The following is a 21,342-nucleotide window of genomic DNA, read 5'->3' as shown; positions in this document are numbered from 1 at the left end:
TTTCTGTATTTCTTTGTTACAAAGAAATGTTGTCAGATGTCGAATGCTGGAAGCTCATGCTGTTGCTGCAGTATAGGCATAGCCTGAGCCCTTGCACGGAAATCTCACTCCATCAGAGGCAGGAAATGGTGTCAGCAGCAGCAGACTGTCTGCAGGCAGGGCAGGGAGTGGGCTTGCCTGATGTGTTGCTTTTTATTTGCAAATCTCCTGCGTGTGCCTTCTCCTCCTCCTCATCCCAAATGCTGCCCTATTAAGCTGTGCATTCCTGCTGTAGAAATAGTTGTTTTTCATCTTACCTCATCACTGAGACAGTGAGAGTTTTTACAATTTCTATCTATATGTAGCCTCTCTACATTTTTCCCCCCAATAAGCACTTCAGATCCATCAGTGTTTTGTTACTTTCCCTGCAGCTTTAACCGGATCGACATTCCGCCTTATGAGTCATACGAGAAGCTTTATGAGAAGCTGTTGACAGCTGTAGAAGAGACGTGTGGGTTTGCTGTGGAATGAAAAAGCTACCAAAGGAAACAGATGCTAGCTCATGGACCACCAAATCAAAAGCTAGAAGAAGCTTGCTGTGAACTTCCTGCTAAGCTGTCTGAAACATCTGAACTCTGACAACTTAGAGATGGGGCTGTTTCCCTTAGGTCGCTGGTGGATTAGGGGGGGAGGGTCGGGGCTTTTCTTGGTGGTTCCCAACTCGATTTTCTCCCCTTTGTTACAATAACCCCTTCCCTCTTCTTCTATCCCCCCTGAAAAGAAATGCAGCCAAATTCAGCATTTGGCTTTGGTTACACAGGATATTCTGCTAGATTTGTAACACATATTGTGATAGGGTCAGCGACCTGTGGGGCTTTTTTAATAGGAGAATCAAAGTGTATTTGAGAATGAGCTTAATTTGCTGAGGACTTGAAACTGGTAGGTGCACCTGGTTAGTCTGTCTCACATCAAGATTGAGCCTTTGTAGAATCCAGCAGGTGCAGAGTGTCTGACTGGCACCAGATTTGCATTGCACATTTTAAACATCTGTTTAAAAAGTAAACTTCTAGCAGAAAATACCTCCATATGAACACTTAACTGAAAGGTAAAGAAATCCAAGTTCTGCCTTAGCAGGAAGCTCCCAGTGGAAGCTGTGGCTCACCTTGAGAAAAGTGAAGGAATCTGGGACAACTGAAACGGTATTGTATGATTTCTTTTTGGTTGTCCTGGCTGAAATCTAATTGTTTTGCACGTGAAAACAATTCTTTCCTCCAGCAGAATTACTTTCCATCATTTGTTCAGATGTAAGTACCTTGCAGAGAAGCCTTGTGAGGAGGAGACAGAGGATAAAAATCCATTCAATCCCAAAGCTGTGATTTCTGTGCCACTGTTTTACCCAAGATGTGTTTGTGTGACTTTAAATTCTAAGACTCACATGGAAATCACTAAAAGTTAACAGAGCAAACTGCTGCTTCAAATTTTTTGGCCTTGGGAACGGTTTATTTGGAGATAGAGGTAAAAGGGGAACAATATAGTGAATACATTCTAAATGTTACAGAAAGCTATTGGAAGAATTTATTACTTCAGTTATGTAGGGATGAACATTTCTCCAGAGAGCCATAAGGCTATTTTTTCCAATATCTGAAACTAATATTAAAAAGTTTGTTCTCTAACACAGGGGTAACAGAAGCAAATACAATATCTGAATGTCTTGATTTGAAACACAGGTGTCTGCTAAGGCAGGAGCCTCCCTTGTAATGGAAAATGTAACCTCCTTTCCTCCAAATTATTATAATTTTGAAATTAAGGGGTTTTCAGGCAAAGATATGAGAAATAGGAATAATGGCTCTTTACTAGTATATATAACAAGGCAATAATACAGAAACACTGGCTTAAAGTGACAGAGTCAGGATAGGACCTGACATCGTTGGTCAGGGTGGTGGTGGCAGCCCAAGTTAGTGGTGGCTGCAGTCCTGATGAGGTGATAGATGTGGTTCTGTTGAAGCAGTGGTCCTGCAGAAGGGTCTGGGCTTCCTCTGAAGGTCCAGTGGTGATTATGTAGCTCTTGTCCTCTGGGAATGCAGTAGGTAAGGGCTGCCTGCGGTGGTCCAAATCTCAGATTATATCCAGGTAGGAATGCTTGGCTCCTCCCCCTGGGTGGAGCATCTCACAGTGGGTGATGTGATTTTATGAGTCATGCATTGAGGCTTAATGACCCATTAACAGAAGATAATTCCCCCAGAGGGAGTTATCAGGGATGTGTCATGGAAGAGATAAAGAACACTGCCCCAGATGGTTTTAGGAGATTGTGATAGAATACATACCTTTGGTTACATCCTACATTGTAACCTAAGACACTCAATCACTAATATTTTTCCAGTTGGCACACCAAGATGAGACGGTATTTTAACAAATAACACGGCTTCAGAGAGACCCAGTAATCTATCAAACATGTCTAAACTTAAGCAGGCTTGCTTGTATAGGATTTTTTTTTCTTTGGCAAGCCTGATTTTTAGAGAGATTCATGACTGAACCACTTAACAGATGTAACATTAATGGAATAGTGCATTGAAATTCAGCTGTGGGTAAGAGACTGTCTTTAGGAGATGTCTACTGGAATACTTCTATTTTGTCTTTTTATTTAATTGCATTTGGTAATAGCTTTAAACTGTGATAGGACAGAAAGTAGACACTTGTCAAAACCTGGCATTTATCTCTGTTTTGTTTGTTTGTGGTTTTCTTTTTGCCATTGACCATAATTCTTGTGATTTGTTGTCGGGAGTCGCATCGGAGGTGTAAAATTGTACCATAATGTGAGATTTGCACAGGGTGGCTAAAGATGCTCATCCTGCAGGACTGTACAGGAGAGGCATGTTCAGCCCCCTGTTCTGTAGGGATCTTTTGGCACTTGGAGACCAGTTTCTGCAGTTCTGGTTGTTGGGATGTGCAACAGTTGGCAGACAGCATCCCTACGGTCCCAGGCTGAGAAGCAGAGCTCCCACAACCCTGGATTTTCCAAATTGCTTTGAAGTCAAACCTGTTCATAGAGTGTATTTAATCCTTTCAGTACGTTTGAATGTGCAATAAACCAGTCAGATAGGAAAAATGCAAAACTGATTATTGCCCAAAAGCTTTGCATGCAGTCTCATGTGGGTTTTTCACTAAAAGAAGTGTAAAAAAACCCCAAAAACCCAGATACTAAAGCCCACCCCTAATAAAAATCCTGTCACACCTGCAGCACAACTGGCTCAGTACAAACCAAGTGAGGTGAAGGGAAAGGCCCCTGATTTGGAGATCTATAGGTCAAGTAGCTTTATGTCAATGACCCAGTTGACATAAGATAGTTCCTAATGTCTTTGCTAGGTCGGTGTTTTATTGAATGCACAGAATAAGAATAGGCAAGGATTGTTGTTTCGAAAAGTCCGTCTGTTTTTTGCTGTATTTAAAAGCCCTTGTCAAGGTACCTCCTCCATGCTGACAGTAACAAGAATAGGGCACTGTCTTTTAAATTATTTCAGTTCTCTTTTCAACAGCTTCACCACCTCTCCCGTTGTATTGTCTTTGCAATTTTGTGCCGCTTCAGTGACGACGAAGACATTTTTTGTCTTGTTCTGTACATGCATTTGAGGCAGGCCTTAAAGCTGGTTGGGTGGATGGAGGAACAGCAAGGAGTGAGGCAGAATGGCTTTGGAGCCATGGGCTGTTCTTCCTGTGCCCACTTCCAAGGCCAGAGAAGGACAAAATGCCAACAGGAGTTAGCATGGCTGGAGCCAGTGGCTCTCAGAGGTCTGGGATAACCTCAGCTGCCTGAATTTGTGTCCATTCCCACTCGGTCTGCCAGTACTTGAACTTGGTTGTTACTTCTCAAACTTGCCCAAAGAAAACCATGGAGTCGCGTGTTCATGTTGTCATTCCACGTCCCGCCGTGTGCACGGACACTCTTGGATCTGACCCGAAGGAAATACAAGGTACAGCGTGTCTGTCATTCCTGTCCCACGGCACAGCCACAGCTGCTCCATCAGCCGTGCCCTGCTTCTGCTCCTCGGCCTCTCTCTACGCTCAGGGATGTAGGAAACACCACTCTGCTCGTGTGTTCCAGCGGGGAGGAACGAGACTGTTGGGTGGGTGTGAGTGTTCACTTGGGCATTATGTTAGACAAGACCCTGCTCCAAAAAGGCTGCTCGAAGCTCAGCAGTTTGTCCTCAGTTCAAGTCGAGGTGGTTGTAAAATCCAACAGATTTTGTAAATTATTGATTAGCCACCGGGCCCTCTGGAGCCAGTGCCCAGGTTCAGGGCCGTGTGGCACAGCAAATTCCCAGAAACACAGTATGGATCTGGTTTTAATCTGTTAATTTTTTTTTTTTTTGTTGTTGTTGTTGTTCCTCAACCACTTTATAATGTATTTTTTTAATTTATTATTTTGTAATGTCATGTTTAAGTATTGCTGCTATCCTTGTTATTCTTCCCACTGTTTTTATTGCAGATTTATTTTGTGGAAGTTGTACACTAATGTTTCATTTTATGTCTAAATCAAAGTATTTAAGGAAATACTAGTTCTATTTAATGTGGTTATGGAACCAGCTGGAATAAACAGTGATTGTATAGTAGGCTGGACCCAGGAGGTCATGTTCATTTTTGTTACATATGCAATAAACTCACAACTTTAAACTCTTGGTAGCCACTGTTTTGTTTGTTAAAATATTTGTGGGAATCAGGGGAAAAGAGTGGACAAAGTATCAAAATGCACTGATTTAACAGATCTGTATGGACTGACCAGATGAATGTCCTCCTCTGCAGGGAGAACATTTTGTTTCATTAATTCACCTTTTTTCCCTTCTTTTTTCATTATTTGTCCTGATGCTTTACCAAAACCTCAATTTGCAGAAAGAAATTGTAATCTCCCCCTTAATGAAAGCTGGAGAAAGATTCACTAATGTTGATGAATCCTTGCTTTCCTGATTGTTTTTTTTTTTCCCCTAATTACTGCTGCTTTGCAAGTGGAGAAGGACGGGAGCACGTCCAAGGAGGGTGCTCAGTGTTGGTGTGTGCTGCAGCAGTGCCTTCCCTCCCTGATGCTGAAAGCTGGGCCATAATTTGGTTTAATAAATAAATAAATAAGGAGGGAGTACAAATAAAATGCTTTTTGTTCTTTGAGTAATTTCACAATATGAACGAATGACTGGGGAGCTGCTGCAGCCACCCCCCGTGTCAGCCAGCAGCAGGGACTGAACGATTTCATTACCTGGGGCAGGAGTTCGTGTCAGTCCTTCAGTGCTCTGTCACACACTGCTGTTTTCTTTAATAGTGACTTTTTATGAAATTTTCCTGATTTCTGCTTTCCTTTTGGTGCTAAGGGAGAGGAGAATCCCTGGAGCCTGCTCCAGTGGGTGGGCTGTGCTGTAGAGGGGTTGCTCCAGGACTTCTCTACTACATGAGCCTCTTGAAAACTCAATTAAAATTATCCCATTTCTCTTAGGAAATCATGCGGAGCTCAACGAATCGCCTATCTCCTTTTCTGGAAGCTTGGCAAGCCACTCAAATCCCTCAAATTCCCTCAAATTCCATTTTCTACTCTTCCTGCAGGACGTCCCCAGCGGTGTCCGGGGGGTAAGGGGTTCCTTGCCACTCGCTTGGGCCTCCACGAGCACCCAGGGCCGAGGGGGGGTGGGTCCCGTACAGGGGTGTCGGACCCCCCAAAATTTCCGAGCCCCCCAAAAGTTCGGTCGCGGTCCCGCCCCGCACCCACGCGCGGCGCTGGCCGCGCCCCCTCCCCGGAGCACCGCCCGCCCGGCAGGGGGCGTGTCGCGGCGCCGCCCGCCCGCCCCTCTCTATGGTCGGTTCGCCGCGCCGGGCCCGCCCGGCCCCGCGCGCCGCTCTGGCGCTCCCTCCCCGCCTCTCTATGGTGCGGGGCGGCGCGGTCACGTGGCGCGGGCCGGGCGGAAGCGGCGGGAGCGGCGGTTAAATGAAGCGGGGCCGGTGAGTGCCGGGGCGGCCCCGCGGTCACCCCTCCGTCCCTTCGGGCCGGTGAGTGCCGGGGCGGCCCCGCGGTCACCCCTCCGTCCCTTCGGGCCGGTGAGTGCCGGGGCAACCCCGCGGTCACCCCTCCGTCCCTTCGGGCCGGTGAGTGCCGGGGCAACCCCGCGGTCACCCCTCCGTCCCGCGGGGCCGGTGAGTGCCGGGGCGGCCCCGGGGTGACCCCTCCGTCCCTTCGGGCCGGTGAGTGCCGGGGCGGCCCCGCGGTCACCCCTCCGTCCCGCGGGGCCGGTGAGTGCCGGGGCGGTCCCGGGGTGACCCCTCCGTCCCTTCGGGCCGGTGAGTGCCCGGACGGCTCTGCCCTCCCTGGGCCTCGCCGGACCCCTCTCTGCGGGGTCGGGCGCTGCTCCCGGCTGGGGCCTGCCTCAGGGACGGGTCGTTCTCCCCGCGTTCCCTCAGGGCCCGGTGTCCGTTCCGTCCGTTTCTCTTCCCCCGCCTCCCTTCAGGGCCGGTCCTTCCCCCTCTCTTCCCGTCAGGGACGGGTCGTTCCCCCCCCCCCAGCGCTTCCCTTCAGGGACGGGTCCCCCGTGTCTGTCCTCCCGTACCCCTCAACTTTCATTTAGGGCCGAGTTCTTCCTCCTCGCTTTCCCTCAGAATCGGGGACACCCCCTCCCCCTCCAGCTCCCCTCAGGACTGGGTCCTTTCCCTCCGCCATTCATCCCCTCAGGGCCGGTCCCGTCTCGCCCTTCCCGGGGCCAGGGGGTCCCTTACCCGCCCCCGAGTTCCCCCGGGGGCTCCTTTGGGCTGTCCCGGCTACCCCGGGCCCGCTGCTTGGCGCTGGTGGGGAGAGGAGGGTAAAAGGTTGTTCTCTTCTGACCCCTGTTCAGTGTGGGAGCACTCGGTGCTGCTGGGACATCTCGACATTTCAGGTATCTGCTGTGGGAGCTGCTGCAGGAAAGAAACCCTAAACACAGCTGTCCTCGGAGCTGAGGGATCAGTGTAAGAGATACTCCTCTTCCTCCTCTTCTTTCCTTTCTCTATTGATCCAAGTGCCAGCCAGCCGTGGTAGAGCACAGCCTGGAAGTGTTAATGTACCCTGCGTTTATGTAATGAGTTTTTCTGCCCCTGAAGCTGACCTTGTTCCCCCAGAAGGCTGGAGGCAGGTCGGGATCTCACCGAGGTCTTCTGAGGCTGAAGAGCTGTGGGGAGCTCCAGCGTGTGTGTGAAGAGAGGAGTGTGAGCTCGCCTGGGGCAGTGCTTTGGGGTGGCAAAATGTGGATTAGCTTAAAGAGTCATCGAAGGGATCCTGGGATTTGCAGCTGTGCTGGCTGGAACCCTGGGTGGATAATGGCTGCTTGCACCTACCAGCCCAGCCTGGGGAGTTTTTCCTTTCATCTCACTTGTGCTTTATGATCTGGAGTATTCTCTTTGAGTGTCCTCCAGTACCTTACTTTAGAATCTTACTGACAGATGCTTAGAACAGTTTTCATACAAATAAGTTTAGTTGTTGATGTTTCTGTTCGGTTTGGTCACTATCCTGAGATCTCTGATGCTTTGAAATAGAATAACTGATGTTGCTGCTGTGCACTTTTATTTCCATAATCCAGACGTGGTGCTAAGGGACTAAAGCTTGATGTCCATGTGCTTTTCAGAGTATTCCCTCCTGTGTTTCTTTCCCTATGGAACAGGATTGCTTCAGGCAATTCTAGCAGTTCTAGAGGGTCTCTTGGCGGCTGAGAGGCACAGCCAGTCCTAAGATGTATGGGCAGATCTCTGCTTCTCTGTTTTGTCTCTGTGGAGCTTGATTCCTCTTTCTTAACAATCTCTGCTCTCCCACCTGATGCACTTTGGAGCTCTTGCAGGTTTCCAGTGGAAGCAGTGGAGGGAAAGGCAGGTGTCCCCTGTCAGGCATTTAGACTGGCCTTTGCTCAACTAACGTGGTCTCTCCTGCTTTCAGAGAGGATGGCGTGAGGGTTTTTCCTCCAGCAACCTGCTTGGAATGTGGGGCAGGAAATCTGAGACCCATCATTCTGCAAATCCAAATCTTGAGCAGGTTCTGGTACATCCCTGAACAGGTACAAGGCCTGTGGTAGAGGCTCAAACCATGTTTTGTTTTGGACTAGTAGGATTCCAGGGACAGCTTTTAATTCCAGAACTCTGGGATTTACAGCTTTAATGTGTGCTTTTAATTTCTAGGATGAATGCTGTGCAAAAAATCCACTGCCTTGCATCAGGCCTTGTGCAGTTGTAAACACGTTAATAGATTTCATGTGCTGGGTGTCTTCGTGGTGTGACTGGATGTTCATAAACCATCATCTTGACAGGAGTTTGTGCCTGGAACACCAAGACTGGGGAAGGGACTCAGACAGATTTCCTGAAGATCTGTAGACATTCAGCCTTCTTGGAGGTGCTGCATTGTGGTAACAGGCTCTCTTCCATCTCTTTTTCTGGCTTCCTAGGATGTTTTCCTTCTGGTTGGCCTGGCTGCAGGCAGTCAGGGCAGGAACAGCAGTTCCTAGAAGAACACTTGGGGCAGGTGTTACTGGTGATAAGGTGCAGTCTGGATTCCAGCAGGGTGCTGGCAGCCTGTTCCTGGCCTGGAGTTTCAGGAGCTGCCTCGGAAGTCCAAATCCCAGGGTAGACCAGTGTTCTGTCTGCCTGAGAATGCGGTGGGCGTTCCTGCTGCTGGCGAGCCTTGTGCTTTGAAATTGGACACAAATCACTGAAAAGTCCTGTGGCAAGAATAGGTTGGGCAAACACACAATTCCGGCGGCTCCGGCGCAGCTGGAGAGAGGCAGGAAGCATATCCCAGGGGCCAGGAGCTGATTAGCACCTGGAGTAGCACAAACCCAAGTGCTGGAGATGTGAAGCCCTTCGGGTGTTGTTTAGAGCCTGCTGGAAGAAGCTCCCATTCATTAATTTGGAATGGGTGTCTTATTTTTATTTATATCTTTCTAAAGCCATTGTGAGTGGTTTGCTGTGTGTGAGTGCCAGCAGTGCTGGGTGTTGGGGCTTGCCACTGGCTGCATTCTTTATGGGACAGTCAGAGCTGCACCACTCATTCCTCATTGGAAGTTTGGAGATTTTTTTTCTTTTTTTTTTTTGCAGATGGTTTTGATCTGGAGATATTTTAAGACTCCCTTTAAATTATTGAATTTGGACATAATTGTATCTACTTAAAGATGAGGCATTAATAGTCTCCAAAGCCTGTGTGTGCACTGAAGTGATGGTGGGGGTTCAAACTGCTTCATGTAACTGGGATTACTCTCAGTAGGACCAATCCCAGTGGGACAGGTGCCTTTTTAAATACAGCAGAAGGTGTGAAACACACAGCTGCCTGGGGACAGCAGCTGTCTCCCAGGAGATCAGGTCATTTGTGTGCAGGCTGGGAGTTCCTGTGTTTGAAATGGAGCTGAATAATGGGCTAGTCAACATTGCTCCGGAGTAGTTTTGTTTTTAAGCAGGTTACTGGGAGATGTGGGAAACTGGGGAGGGGTAGGCAGAGAAAACAGGAAAAGGGGGGGTGGGGGAAGCCACTTAGCAGTGTCCTGATGGCTTGAATAAATTATCCTTGCCAAAGCACTATGATGAGAGATAATAAGGAGTGTCTCACTGAGCTGGAATAATCTCATTCTCACCAGTTTTCATGTCACTTTTATAGAATTTCAAGTTTATTTTGGACTATCTCAGGAGTGATGTTTTTCCTCTGGGTCAGTGCTGAAGGGCTTGCAATGGTTTTAAATTCATAACGATCCTTGAGAAAGCTTAATTCCTGAGGATGGGAAATGATATTCCTTCTGAATGACACCTCTCTCCTAATTACCAACCCTGCTGTGGTTCCCTGCCTGTGTTGATGAGGGGAACTGTCAGTGCCTGATTAAGTGGAAAAAGCATTGGGCTTTAGGGAAGGATTTCACCATGGGGGCAGCTGCTACCCCGAGCCACGCTGTCACCTTGCAGGTCAGCGGGAATTCAAATTAAACTTGTGGCTTCCTCTCTGGCTTTAGGGTGCTCCACTCCTGTGCTGGTGCTGGTGGTGCCCAGCTGTTCTCAGGGTGAGTTTTGGAGGCTGTGGTTGCCCCTTTTAATGAGAAGCAAAGTTGATGAGCTGAAATAAAACTGGGAGTGTTTGTGGGTGGCAGGGTGACCTGAAATGTTTTCAGTTGGCCTTGGAAGCCAAGCGTGGTGTTGCTCCCTCAGCCTGCTCTCCCCTGCAAGGAGGCCAAGCTACTGTTTGCATTATTCAGAGAAACATTTGGATGGGATCTGTAGAGGCATCACGTGATGCTGCTCTGTGGTACAAGGTGGTCAGGATCTGCTCTAGCTGGAATTTCTTTTTGGGTGAATATAAGAATGAAAAATGGCCTCAAGTAAAGTGTTTTGTCCAAAGCACTCCTTGCACAAGGCTTCTGTACTGCTTTATCCAGACTGACGTGCTCTTACCAAGCTGTGGGCACTGCTCCTGTTATTCCTTGGAGGGAAGCACGCAGGGGTTGGCTTTTTGCAGCCCTTGGGAAACCAGAGCAAGGAACAGATTTACACTTCTGCTTCCAAATCCCATCCCAAAGACATGATGCATTTTCGTGTGATGGGTGGGGAAGGAAAACCTCTCCCTGATGCTTCTTGCAGATCATTTTTGCTTGAAGGCCAGTCTTAGAAGGAGCACTGGCCCATGTACCCCTGGCAAGTATAGGCTCTGTTGGGCAAATACATTTCAGGGGGTTGGCAGAGGGAAGGGACAGCAGTGCTGACAAGCTGCCTGTTACACAGCCATGATGCTGCTGAGGACTTTCTTCCTCTCCCTGCTCTGCTGTCATGTGCTGAAATGCAATTTGAGGGAGATGACAGCAGCAGCATAATGGGGAGGCAATAAAAGCAGCTCTTTTTTCCTTTCAGGAAACCAGCAGGGTAGGGCATTTAATGCCTCCTGTGCTGCTGGGATTTCCAGCTACGGATGAGCAAGACCTGGGAGCAGTAACTTGGCTAATGTAAATAGCTCCTTGTAGATTGTTAAAGCAGAATCCTTTTGTAGTGGAGCTTCATTGTGCATCAGCTGGGAGGTGCCCTTGGATCTGCCAGGACTAGCACAGACCAGCTCCCAACGGCTGGAACACACCTCTGCCTTGGACACGGTGTCTGGAGAGTGCTCCTCAGCTCCATGTGTTTGTGTTTATTTAGCAGTTTGTGGCTGGTTTTACTGACTCTCCAGCCCAGGTAGGTAAATAATCTGTCTGACACTGCAACACCCAGGAAGAGAATTTCTGTTCTGCTCTGAGGACTCACACGGTGTGTGTTGACTAAGGGTGGGCATAGGATTCACTGCCTGAAACAGTCTGTCATTAGCAACTGCTCTGAGTGCAGCCTTTGTAATGCCCTGGCTGTGGCCTGTGGTGGTTTTTGTAGTCCTGTGTCTGTGAAATGTTGGTTTGCCTTGGGATTAGTGGGTGGTACAGTCTTGTTAATTTACAGGACTATGGACCTGGAGAGTTAACATGCAGCTCTTCTTTTCTTGCTTTTTAGCTCATAATTCATTCATTTGTGAACTCTAGTAGTCTCAGAAGGGATTCATGCTGGATGTGGAGCATCTCTAAATCCAGCCACCATCTAATTTCACTGTTTTCTGCTCTGATACCGTGGTGCTTACCTCAAATGCAGCCTCTTTGCTTTTCTGCTATTTTAACATACCCAAACTCCACAGTGGCCACTGCCACGTGACATGGATGAAGTCAGGCTGGACAACTGTCATGAGCCTGGAAGGCTGCCCTGGGTTTTCACTGCTGAGAGCTTGCTGGGCTGGAATTGGCTGCAAGGCTACACGTGGCTGTAAACAAAACTAAACCCAGTTTTACAAAGGCTGTTGCTGGCTGCCTGGAAAATCTTTTGACAAGTGGTCATCTGTGGTGCTGGAGCAGTAGGGAGGTAGTTGCAGTTCTTCCGTGACAATGCTCCTCTTGCAGCAGTTGTTGGGTGCAAAAGGCAGCTTATTTTTTACTCTTTCCAGCAGAAATTGGTGCAGAGCATGGATTTGTTGCTCAGGTGTTGGCATCTGTCTTAAAAGGTTGGTATTTTACTCTGAGTAGGTAAGGCCATTTAAGACTTATCACTGTGAGCTTGGCCTGTTGGCCCAGTCTGGCTCTAAACTGGGTTTTTGTGTATGTTTGAACCCTTAACTGATTGTGTAAAAGCATCTTTCAAAGTGCCTGACCTTGCAATAGGAGCATGTGTAGTTTGAGTGTTAGGCATAGGCTGTGGCAGTATCAGCTTAAGCTGCAGTTTAAAATCTTCCCCCTTATTGCAGTTTATTTTACCACCTTAAATCTGTTCTCCCAATTCCACCATGCTGGATATGTGGAGGGTATCTGATCTGAATCCTACAAAAAACATTTTCCAGGGCATTTCCTTTCAAAGCTGTAAGAAATGCTGGAGGTGCTCAGTGTGAGGGGAGGAAACAAGGTATGGGAACATGACTATCCTTAACAGGTATTGAAATGAAACCTTTCTGAACATGAAGCCGCAGCTTGTGGCTGCTGACCTTTGGAATTGTGGCAAGTGCAGATGCTGAATGTGGCCCTAAAAAAGGTCATGGCTGTTGTAACCAGAAAATGTGACCTGTGAAGTCATTCTTTTTGGAAGTCCCTCACTCTGGGGTGTTTGACACCTGGACGGGTTGGTGGCAGGCTTTTAAGTCCATAGTTCTGAAAGTGCTGTGCAGATTGACAGAGACCTTCTTTTTTGCCAAGGGGGGCTGCTGCAGTAAGTCAGGTTTTTTCCCTGTGTGTCACCTCAAGGTCAGGTCTCGGCTTTTATGTTGTCAGCAGCTTTGTGAACAAGGAGGGGTATGCTGTGCTTGAAAGCAAAGTTTTTTGTGGTAAGTTCAGTTCACATTTAAAATAAAATACAAAAATACCCCCTTTCCTTCCACATTTTTTCCTGGTGGTGCATTATGCTTGTAATTTTTTCTGGAGCACAGCTTCCCAAGTGCAGCTTAGGTGGTTTCCTGAGTGGGTCTGATGGGCAGCTGCTCAACATGCAGGATACCATCAGAGCCTGTCAGTTCCTTGTGGGTTTCAAGTCCTCTGGTTGCCACTGGAACTAAACCTGACTCTGTGCTTTCCAGCCCTCTTGGTTTTGGTCTCCTTAGCCCTCACTGCTGCTTTTCACAGCAGTTTCCTGGTTGTGTGCAGCCTGGTTCTCCCTGCTTTCAGTGCCCCTGCAGACAGGGCTGTGAGCTGAGCAGGCTGCTGGTTGCTCATCAGTGTGAATGTCAGTGCCACTGCCTGTCCCAGCGATCTTAAATCCTTTATTTCTGTTTCCTCTCCAGTGAAAACAGTGCTAAGATGGGAACCTGAATGCTCCTGAAGACATTCATCCAACTTGTTAAATAACTGCTTAAAAGGTTGCACTTGGATTTCTTTGTTCTGTTAAGCTTTTTAAAGTGGCATTCAGGATGCCTTAAAAAAGAAAAGAAAAAAGGCAGGAAAACTACTGAGGATTTGGAGAGGAAATGTTCTGTCCTTTCTCCTGGAGGGGATCTGTGAAGTACAAGTAACAGAGGAGCACTCTGCTAGATATCCTGGGGCTCACAGGGCATTTCTCCTGCACTTTTCCGTGTGGCTGCTGGGTTTCTGGAGAAGAGAAGGCAGCTGCAATTAATGCTGTGTGGAGCTGTGGCAGGTATGTGCAGTACCTGGGGGTTTGTGGAGTCCAGCTCTTTAAACTGATGACTGAATCTTGGTGCTGATCAAAGCAGTGATCAACCCCTGGCTGTGAGTTCAGGGAAAGGAAACTGGAAGTAAAACTCACTCTGGAAGCAACAGAACTGCAAATGACGTGGTTTCACATGCTCTTCAATTCATCCCCACCCTTATAGCACAAAATCAGAGCAAAACATTTCTTCCAAATGATGGTTTGGGAGATAGGCTGTGAGCAGAGCAAGGCTGGGTTTGTGTGTAGGTCTGTAGCCAAGTGCTGAGCTGCTGGTGTCTGAATTGTTGCATCAACATGAAATGCCAGGCTGGCACCTGTGTTTGTGATGTGGGAGGGAGGTTTTGGATTTAGGGGATTACACTGGATGATCTTACACATGCCAGAAGTCTGAGGCAGGCAGAGTACTGCCCTTTACAGGAACCAACTCCAGGGACCTCTCTTTCTCCCTCAAAACTATGATTTTTCACTTCACTCTTGAAATGAGCTGCTCAAGGTAAAGGCATTAACTCTCCTTTCCAACTAGAATTTGAAGATTTAATTTTTTTTTTTCAGGACTCAGTTGAAGGGAGGGAGAATGACAGATGCAAAGGTTTCTACCTCTTGTGCAGAGAGTGGTTTTTTACATGCATCGAAACAAGGAGTCTCGTGCTGCTCAGGGATATGGAACTCTGTTATTTGCCAGAGGGACTGATGGGGGTCGTGGGAAGAAACTGAAGTGTCCAGAAGTTGACCTTGATGCCAATCACCAGGGAATAGCTCAGAGGAATGGGAAACTTTCATTTGTGTTGCCCAGTTTTGGAAAATGAATGCAGCTGTTTCAAAACAGTCTTACATTTTAGAGAGTAGCTCACAGAGCAAATATTTTGCAGGTTTGGGAAGGAAAACTGGTGCCAATGTATGTGGTCAGCTGTTAGTGAATTAGGTAAATCTGGGTGCATTTCCTTCCTCTTGTACTTTGTGTTTCAGATAAAACTGGTGATTGGGTACTTCAAACAATTATGATTAATAATTACGATATTGTGACCTTGATGAAATGAGCTGCAAGTGAGGTTGATGAGAAGCCTTGTGATGTACAGACAGCCAAGATGCTTCCTGTAGGTCCTGAGCAGGCTTAAAAAATGGGGAAAAACCTAGTTGGGGATTTGAAGCCAAGTAATCCCTAAATATCTGCTCTCTTGATTGCTCCTGAGTAAGCAATTTTCATTAGCCTGGAGCAGTGACATGGAGATGTAACCTGTCCTGTGTTAATCTGTAGCCTCTCTTTTTTGAGTATCTCCTGGTGTGCTCTTGGTCACATTCCTGACTCTGCAGTTACCAGTGGTGAGCCTGGGGGGAGAGGGCATCACTCCCTTCAGTGCTTTTCTCCTTGGGTAAGAGAGGCTGAGGAGCAGGGGACTTTTGGGAAGTAACTGGAAGCTGTGATAGCTGCCAGATTCATTCCTCGTTTTCATCTTCATTCATGACCTGCCTTGGAGCTGCTGGAGCCAGTTTCAGGCTGGTGTGGTTTTGGAAATAGTGGCTGCTCTGCTGGGATACTTTCTGAGCTGTGTATGTTGGGTGTCTTGTCAGTCAGGGGGAGGTGAGCATTCAGGTTGGATTTACTTGCCACAAAATACTTCTTGTATTATATTGTCTTATGTTTTGGTGTGGTTAAACCAGTTCTGTGACTTTCTGCCCTGGAAATGTTACCTGGCTCTTTTTTGTTGTTCGTTTCAGTTTCTGTTCCTTGATTTTTCTCACATCTCAGGAATCCTGTCTTCCCCTTCTCAGAGAGTGTATATATTTAAAATCCTGTGGTAAACCAAGCCAGCTGCTAATGTGGGAAACACTTGGGGAATACTTTATAACTCACCAGCCAGTTCTGTTATTAAATAATCTTCAGGTTTATTGTTTCTCTTCAGCACATGCTACAGGTCCAAAAATTGGTGGCAGAGCTGTGTGGATGCTCTTGTCCCAAGTCTGCCCCTGGTCTGTGCTGCTGAGAGGAGCTTTTGGCCAATACCTGTAGCAGATTGTGCTGCTGGAAACCAGGTGGTCTTTCCTGCAAGGCTCTGCCCACACACTCCTGCCTTCAGAGGCCAGGGTAAGGCTTTTGGGCTGGAATTAATGCTTTTTCCACTTTTCCCAGGCTTGGAACTGAGCAAACCTGCTGGCAGAAGCCCTGCTGCAGCCCCACGTGTTGCCCTCTGGCTCTGTCCCTTTGCAGCGTGTGAGGCAGTGGCAGTAGCTGCCCTGTGCATAGCAAATAGGATTTGTTTGTGCCCAGCAGTTCTTGTTTGGCTTATGATCCAGGGGATTTCTAATTTTCAGTTGGGATGATGCTGTTTAACACGATCAACCACTGTTAAACTCCCCCTGCTTTTGCTCAGTGCCTGTTACAAGGAGCAGCCCCCAGCAAATGGTGAACCCTTTGAAATGTCTCAGTGAAATGCTTGACAGTAAGTCAGGCTGGTTTATTTCCCTTCTGTTGTGCTTTTTTTATTTTTTAAGACTGAATTTTTAGCTTTTCATTTTGGTGGTTGTCACAAGCCCTGCATTATTTAAGTAGCTTGTTTTAGCAGCTTGAAATAAGCCAGAAATTCACCTTGCTCGCAGGCTACCAGCAGACACGTTTGCTGCCCGCAGGCACAGAGTAGGAGTTGATGCTCTTCTGTCAGTGTAGGTGAGCAACAGTGGTGTTCTGTGTGGGGGAGAGGCTAAAACACAGTGATTTGATGTTGCTGACATCTCTTTCAAGTTGCTCTTTTTTTTTTCCCTCCCCCCTGTTCGTTTGGGACCTCAATTCCTACCTCCCCTGCTTTCTGTCTAGTCCTGTTGCCTTGAGCTGGAGCCAGACAAGAGCACTTTGAGTCTAGTCCCATCTTGGGGATGTGGGAGTTTAAGATTTCAAATGCTATAAGTGGGGGGAAAAATACATTACACCATGTTGAGAAGGGGGGCTCTCCCTTTGACTGTCAGTTTAAATTCCAGCACCATCTGAAGATTCTCATCACAGCACAAATGTGAGGTGGAGGGAGCAGATTTGAATTCTGCTCCAGTTACTGCAGTCCAGAAACGCCTTCATATATCAGGAGATTAAATATATGCACAGCACCGATGGTGGCTATTTTTAGGTTAAGCTAAAAATATGTCATGTGGTGTTTAAAAGGATTTTGAATGGGTTTTGGAAATCCTTGTGTAAGCATTCTGTTTGCTCCTGAGACCTGCTTCACCTCCTAGCAGCTGATCCCTTACCTCATAGTAGTGGTTGGAAGCAGTGGTTTTGTGGATGATATTTTTGCATGTTTGAGGAGCTTGTCCGGGAAGTCCCTGTGACCTCAGCTGTCAGCCTGAGGTCTTGTCAGTTCAGAGAACTGTTAAACCCAAGTCCCTGGTGGGCTCTGCTTTTTCCAGTAGCTGTTGTGTTCTTCTCTGAATTCACTGTAGGAAGAACCAAAATGGGGAGGATTTTATTGTCTGCACAGTGAAACAGCTTGGGTGTGCTGGGCACTGAACAGGCTCCCCAGGGAATGGTGATGGCCCCAAGGCTGCCAGAGCTCCAGGAGCATTTGGACACTGCTCTCAGGCACAGGTTGGGATTGCTGGGGTGTCTGTGCAGAGCCAGGAGTTGGACTGATGATCTTGTGGGTCCCTTCCAGCTCAGGATATTGTGTGACTGAGTTATGGAGTAATATAGAGGTGAAATTGGGTGGGATCACATCTTCAGCATGGTGGGTCCTTCCTGCACAGTCAGGGGGTGTCTTAGAAGTCATGGTGAGAATTTTGTGTCACCTGGATACTGCTGTAGGGATTCAAGTCCCGAATCCAGCTTGATGTGCTGTGATGCAGGTGGGAGCCTTTTAAGAAAATAAGAAAAATGAAAAAGTTGGGAAAATGTTTACCTGACTGCTTTGCTATTAAAACAGTTCAGGTTTCCTGTCCTTGACTGTATTGCAGGAAAGCTCATGGGCATGTTAGAGCCTGCTTATAGGTAGCCTTATTCTTTGCCTATAAATAGGCTCTGAAATCACTGAGGTAGTGTGGAATAGCTTCTTTCCATCTGTCTTCCTTGCTTTTTTATTATTGTTTATGTAGGGCAAGACCCCAGGGTGGCTTTGATCTTGTTACTTCACATTCTTGGCAGCCTGGTGCTATAAACATGAATAAACTTCTTATTCGTGCCGCTAGATGGAACTGGCCCATGCTTATGGATATTTGTTTAAACTTCAGCTCTGTATTGAGTATTGACAAAATGAATTGCTAGCTCTTGGTGGAAGCTTGGCTTTTACCCTCAAAGCAGGGCTTTATTAAACTGCTTGGGGTTTTATTCAGTCTGTTTTGAAGTAGGAAGAATTGCCAGTTCTTTCCAGCTTTGGCTTTTTTTTTTTGTTGTGGCCTAGACTGTGTATTACAGCTAATGCTATTTATTATATTCCTGCTTTTAGTCTTTTGGTGTTGCGTGCACACTTTTTTCTATGGAAGTGCAGGTAGTTTTTTCTCCCAAATTGAATTTCAGATTATTCCCTGTACCTCTTTCTTGCTGCTGAAGGTTGAAGTGTGCAAGTTCCTCTCTACAGTAACTGGAGTAGCCAATAGAAGAATAAACTTAGTTTTGTGGCTTATCCATCATTTGTGGATCTGAACAGCTGGGGTTTAGCCAGCATTGGACAAAGCACCATTTGATCTATTTGGGAGAAGATTTTTTTTTTTTTTTTTTTTTTTTTTTTTGGTAGCTGTGCTGAGCATTTGCAGTGTAGTAGCCAGCCTGTGAAGTAGCCAGCCTGCTAATGCACCACGAGTCCCTGGAGGGCAGAAATATCCAACCACTCGGCTTTGCTTGGAGCAGATCTGAGCAGACACCTGTCCACCCCTGTCTGCACCACTTGATGCTGCAAGGGCTGATCTGTGGCTCTCACAAATGTCCTTGATCCTCCCCAGCCAGTCTCAGAGTGATCCTTTGCAGTGTTTGCTTGGTGACCTTGGCCACACTGGGCCTACCCCTGCTTTCGTTTCTCCACCTTTTGAAATAAGTGAATTGATTTTGTTTGCTAAAGGAGTCAGGCAGCTAAGGAGGGAAAAATGCTATGCAGGGTTAAGTGATTGCTATGCACAGGTACCAGGGAAAATACAGCTGTAATAATGTGGATGTGACCTTTTACAAAGGTCAGAGTTTGCACTTACAGTGACCCAGCTCCTGAGCTGTAGCACCTACCTGGGATGGTGGAACAGCAGTTTCATGCCACTCTGGCAAATAAAGATTTATTTCTCCTTATAAGGCAGAAAATGAAAAATCTAGTGGATTCCCAAAATCTTGCTTTTCAGGTGTTTTCACAGCACCAGTATGCCCATGATAATCTTGGAGCTGCTTACTGGAATTAGGATGTGCTACTGAAGTATCAGGGCTCAAATACAGGGGCAGTTGCATATTTGTGGTAATGCTGGTTGGAAGAGGCCTCTTGCTGTTCCTTCATCCAATTTCCCACTCAAAATTGGACCATCACCAGATCAAGGATCAGGTAAATGTGGATATTTGTAGGCAAGCCCTGAAATTTTATGCTGGAGGTTCCCTCTGAAGAAGGTTTCCTCAGGCACTAAGCCCATGATGCTGGGGTTTTATAAGTGCTAAATTATACATTTTAATTTTTATTTTATCTTGTGCATCTGAATTAATTTCTTCATTTTACTGTCCTAGCTGCAAATCCTGTTCCCTGCAGAGGAAGTTAAGTAGAATTACTGAGGGGGAATTTATACTGCTCTTGTATACTAGCAAACAGGATTTTATAGCAGACCCACCATTTTCTTCCAGCTTTTGCATCAGTAAATATTTAATAGTACAGATTCCTCTGTGCTGCAATGAGGAGATGAATACTTTCCAATAAAAGGAAAAAAACCTACTTTCTCCTTTCAGTGATCAAATAGTGCTTGGAGTTCCTGTATGTGTTCAGCCTCTCTGTGATAGTGGGAATGAAGAGCTATAAGCTGATGGAGCATAAAATGGAAACCTCCTGTTTAGTGTGCAGTAATTCCTCTGACCCCTAATCCTGTTTGGGAGCCTCTGGCCAGTTCATTGTGCCTCTCTGAGAACAGGTGGGGGTAGCAAAGCTCAGCTTCAAAAAGCCCAGTCTTGTGAGGGAACCTGATTCCTGTCATGCTCTCCTTTTGGTGTGAGAGCAGATGGTGTTTCCTGGAATTTGTACCAAACCCTTGCTGTAAATCAGGGAAATCTCTTCGTTAAAATAGCAGATGGTGGTAAGGAAGTGTTCTCTGGAATGTTCCTGTGCTGTTTCACAGTGCAGGCACAAGCCACACGCTGGCACTGCTCTGCCTGGGGTGCAGCTCCCTTCTGCCACACCAGTAATGTGAGGATTATGGAAGTGAGCTTGGAGCATCTCTGGTGGCTCTGAAGTTGTGCCTCAGCTTGGCAGCACTCAGGGGATTCAGGTTGGGGTGGTGGTATCCCTCCAGGCTGTGTGTGACTTCCCTGGCATTGAGTGTGACAGGGATGGTTGCAGTGACACCATCTGGGGGCGTGAGATGCAGGTGGTTGTGGGGATGCCCTGGGACAGCTCAGGCAAGGGCATTCTGCCCCTCTCACCAATTGGTGGTGACAGAAACTGGACTGTGTGGGGTGGTGCATTGGATTCTGGTTGGAAACAGGAGGTCCACATACTGGGAGGGTTTGAGTCCTGCTTGGATAGAGCTGCATTTCTCCTCCTTTTCTGTGATTGCATAGCTTCTCCAGAGAGGCTTCTCAGGCCTAATGGCACTCTTCAGTTGACTGTCTTAACTGTTGGAACACAAGATAACAAACATCTCTTCTTTCAGGCCCTGAGAGCGGGGCACAGAAAAATACTCATGTGAAGAGACTGCTGGGAGAGCCAGGAGAACCCCTAGCAGCTAAACCTTGAAATAACCCCCTTAGGATGAATCTGAGTTTGCCTGACTACCTTGTGGTTTTATTTTATCTTCCAGTTCCTCATGTGAGCCTGACTGCCATGCTGGGGCATTGACACTCTGGGGTGTAGCTGTTTAAAATGGCAGAGAGAGGTGGGAATGAAGAAGTGATTAACTTGAACAGCTTCAGCAATCACAGAGGGAAAGGTGAGTACTGATCTGTGCCTGTTTCCAAAACACTCTTGTGGAACTCTCCTGAGCAGGAGGATTCACAGACACAGAACTGCTGGAGGTCTGTTCTGTCACATCACACACTGACTTAGCCACCTACAGAAACTCTTTCTTGTTATGCAGGCATGCAAAATATTTGGCTCTTGTCTTTCTCATGTTGTACTGCCTCAAGGGAGATGGCTGACTTCTTGGGAACACTGTGTAGAGGTGTTCCAGCAGATCCAAGGAGGATCCATCCTTCTGAGAACCCCATAGGAGACAGGCTGACCCTAAATTCATGTCCCTATGAGGGCTGTGTGCGTTGGCACCCGTTCCGTCAAGAGTGGAATTCAAAATGAGGCTTTCTGTGTATGCCTGAAATGTGATGAATGAACACTCACACTAAAAAATAAGCCAAAACATGTCAGATTTTAGGGAAAGCATAGTTGTATGTTCTCTGTGCAGTACAAAAACCCTCTATTTCTGCCTTGAATATCTCTCCTGTGTTCCAGCAGCTGTTGAGCAGCATCTGTGTTCCATTCTTGACAAACCTTGAGGCACAAGGTTGTCATTAATAGCAGGGTATCTTCTGCACCCACA

At 47.1% G+C, this 21,342-nt stretch overlaps 2 protein-coding genes across 13 annotated transcripts in view; both read left to right on the top strand.

Moving 5' to 3' along the window:
- The window catches only part of SMURF1 (SMAD specific E3 ubiquitin protein ligase 1), a 45,381-nt gene extending 40,734 nt beyond the window's left edge, over positions 1 to 4,647 (top strand). For all 4 annotated transcript variants that reach the window (XM_030284413.4, XM_030284416.4, XM_030284415.4 and 1 more), the window contains exon 18: positions 411 to 4,647. In XM_030284413.4, the coding sequence (XP_030140273.1) occupies positions 411 to 510 (100 nt within the window). In that variant the 3' untranslated portion in view covers positions 511 to 4,647. The remainder of the gene's footprint in view (positions 1 to 410) is intronic.
- A 1,175-nt stretch (positions 4,648 to 5,822) lies between these two features.
- Positions 5,823 to 21,342, top strand: part of RNF216 (ring finger protein 216) — a 76,775-nt gene continuing 61,255 nt past the window's right edge. Inside the window, exons 1-3 of one of the 9 annotated variants that reach the window (XM_030284597.4) lie at positions 5,823 to 5,955; positions 6,840 to 6,951; positions 20,611 to 20,739. In XM_030284597.4, the coding sequence (XP_030140457.4) occupies positions 20,673 to 20,739 (67 nt within the window). In that variant the 5' untranslated portion in view covers positions 5,823 to 5,955; positions 6,840 to 6,951; positions 20,611 to 20,672. Of the gene's footprint in view, positions 6,004 to 6,145; positions 6,292 to 6,839; positions 6,952 to 14,063; positions 14,153 to 20,610; positions 20,740 to 21,342 lie in introns of those variants that run through there. The other 8 variants (XM_030284596.4, XM_072935898.1, XM_072935899.1 and 5 more) reach the window with 8 other exon arrangements.

The sequence above is a fragment of the Taeniopygia guttata genome, chromosome 14, assembly GCF_048771995.1.
Source record: "Taeniopygia guttata chromosome 14, bTaeGut7.mat, whole genome shotgun sequence".
Taxonomy (NCBI): domain Eukaryota; kingdom Metazoa; phylum Chordata; class Aves; order Passeriformes; family Estrildidae; genus Taeniopygia; species Taeniopygia guttata.
The sequence above is the reverse complement of the archived record's forward strand: the minus strand, read 5'-3'. Positions and strand labels throughout refer to the sequence as shown.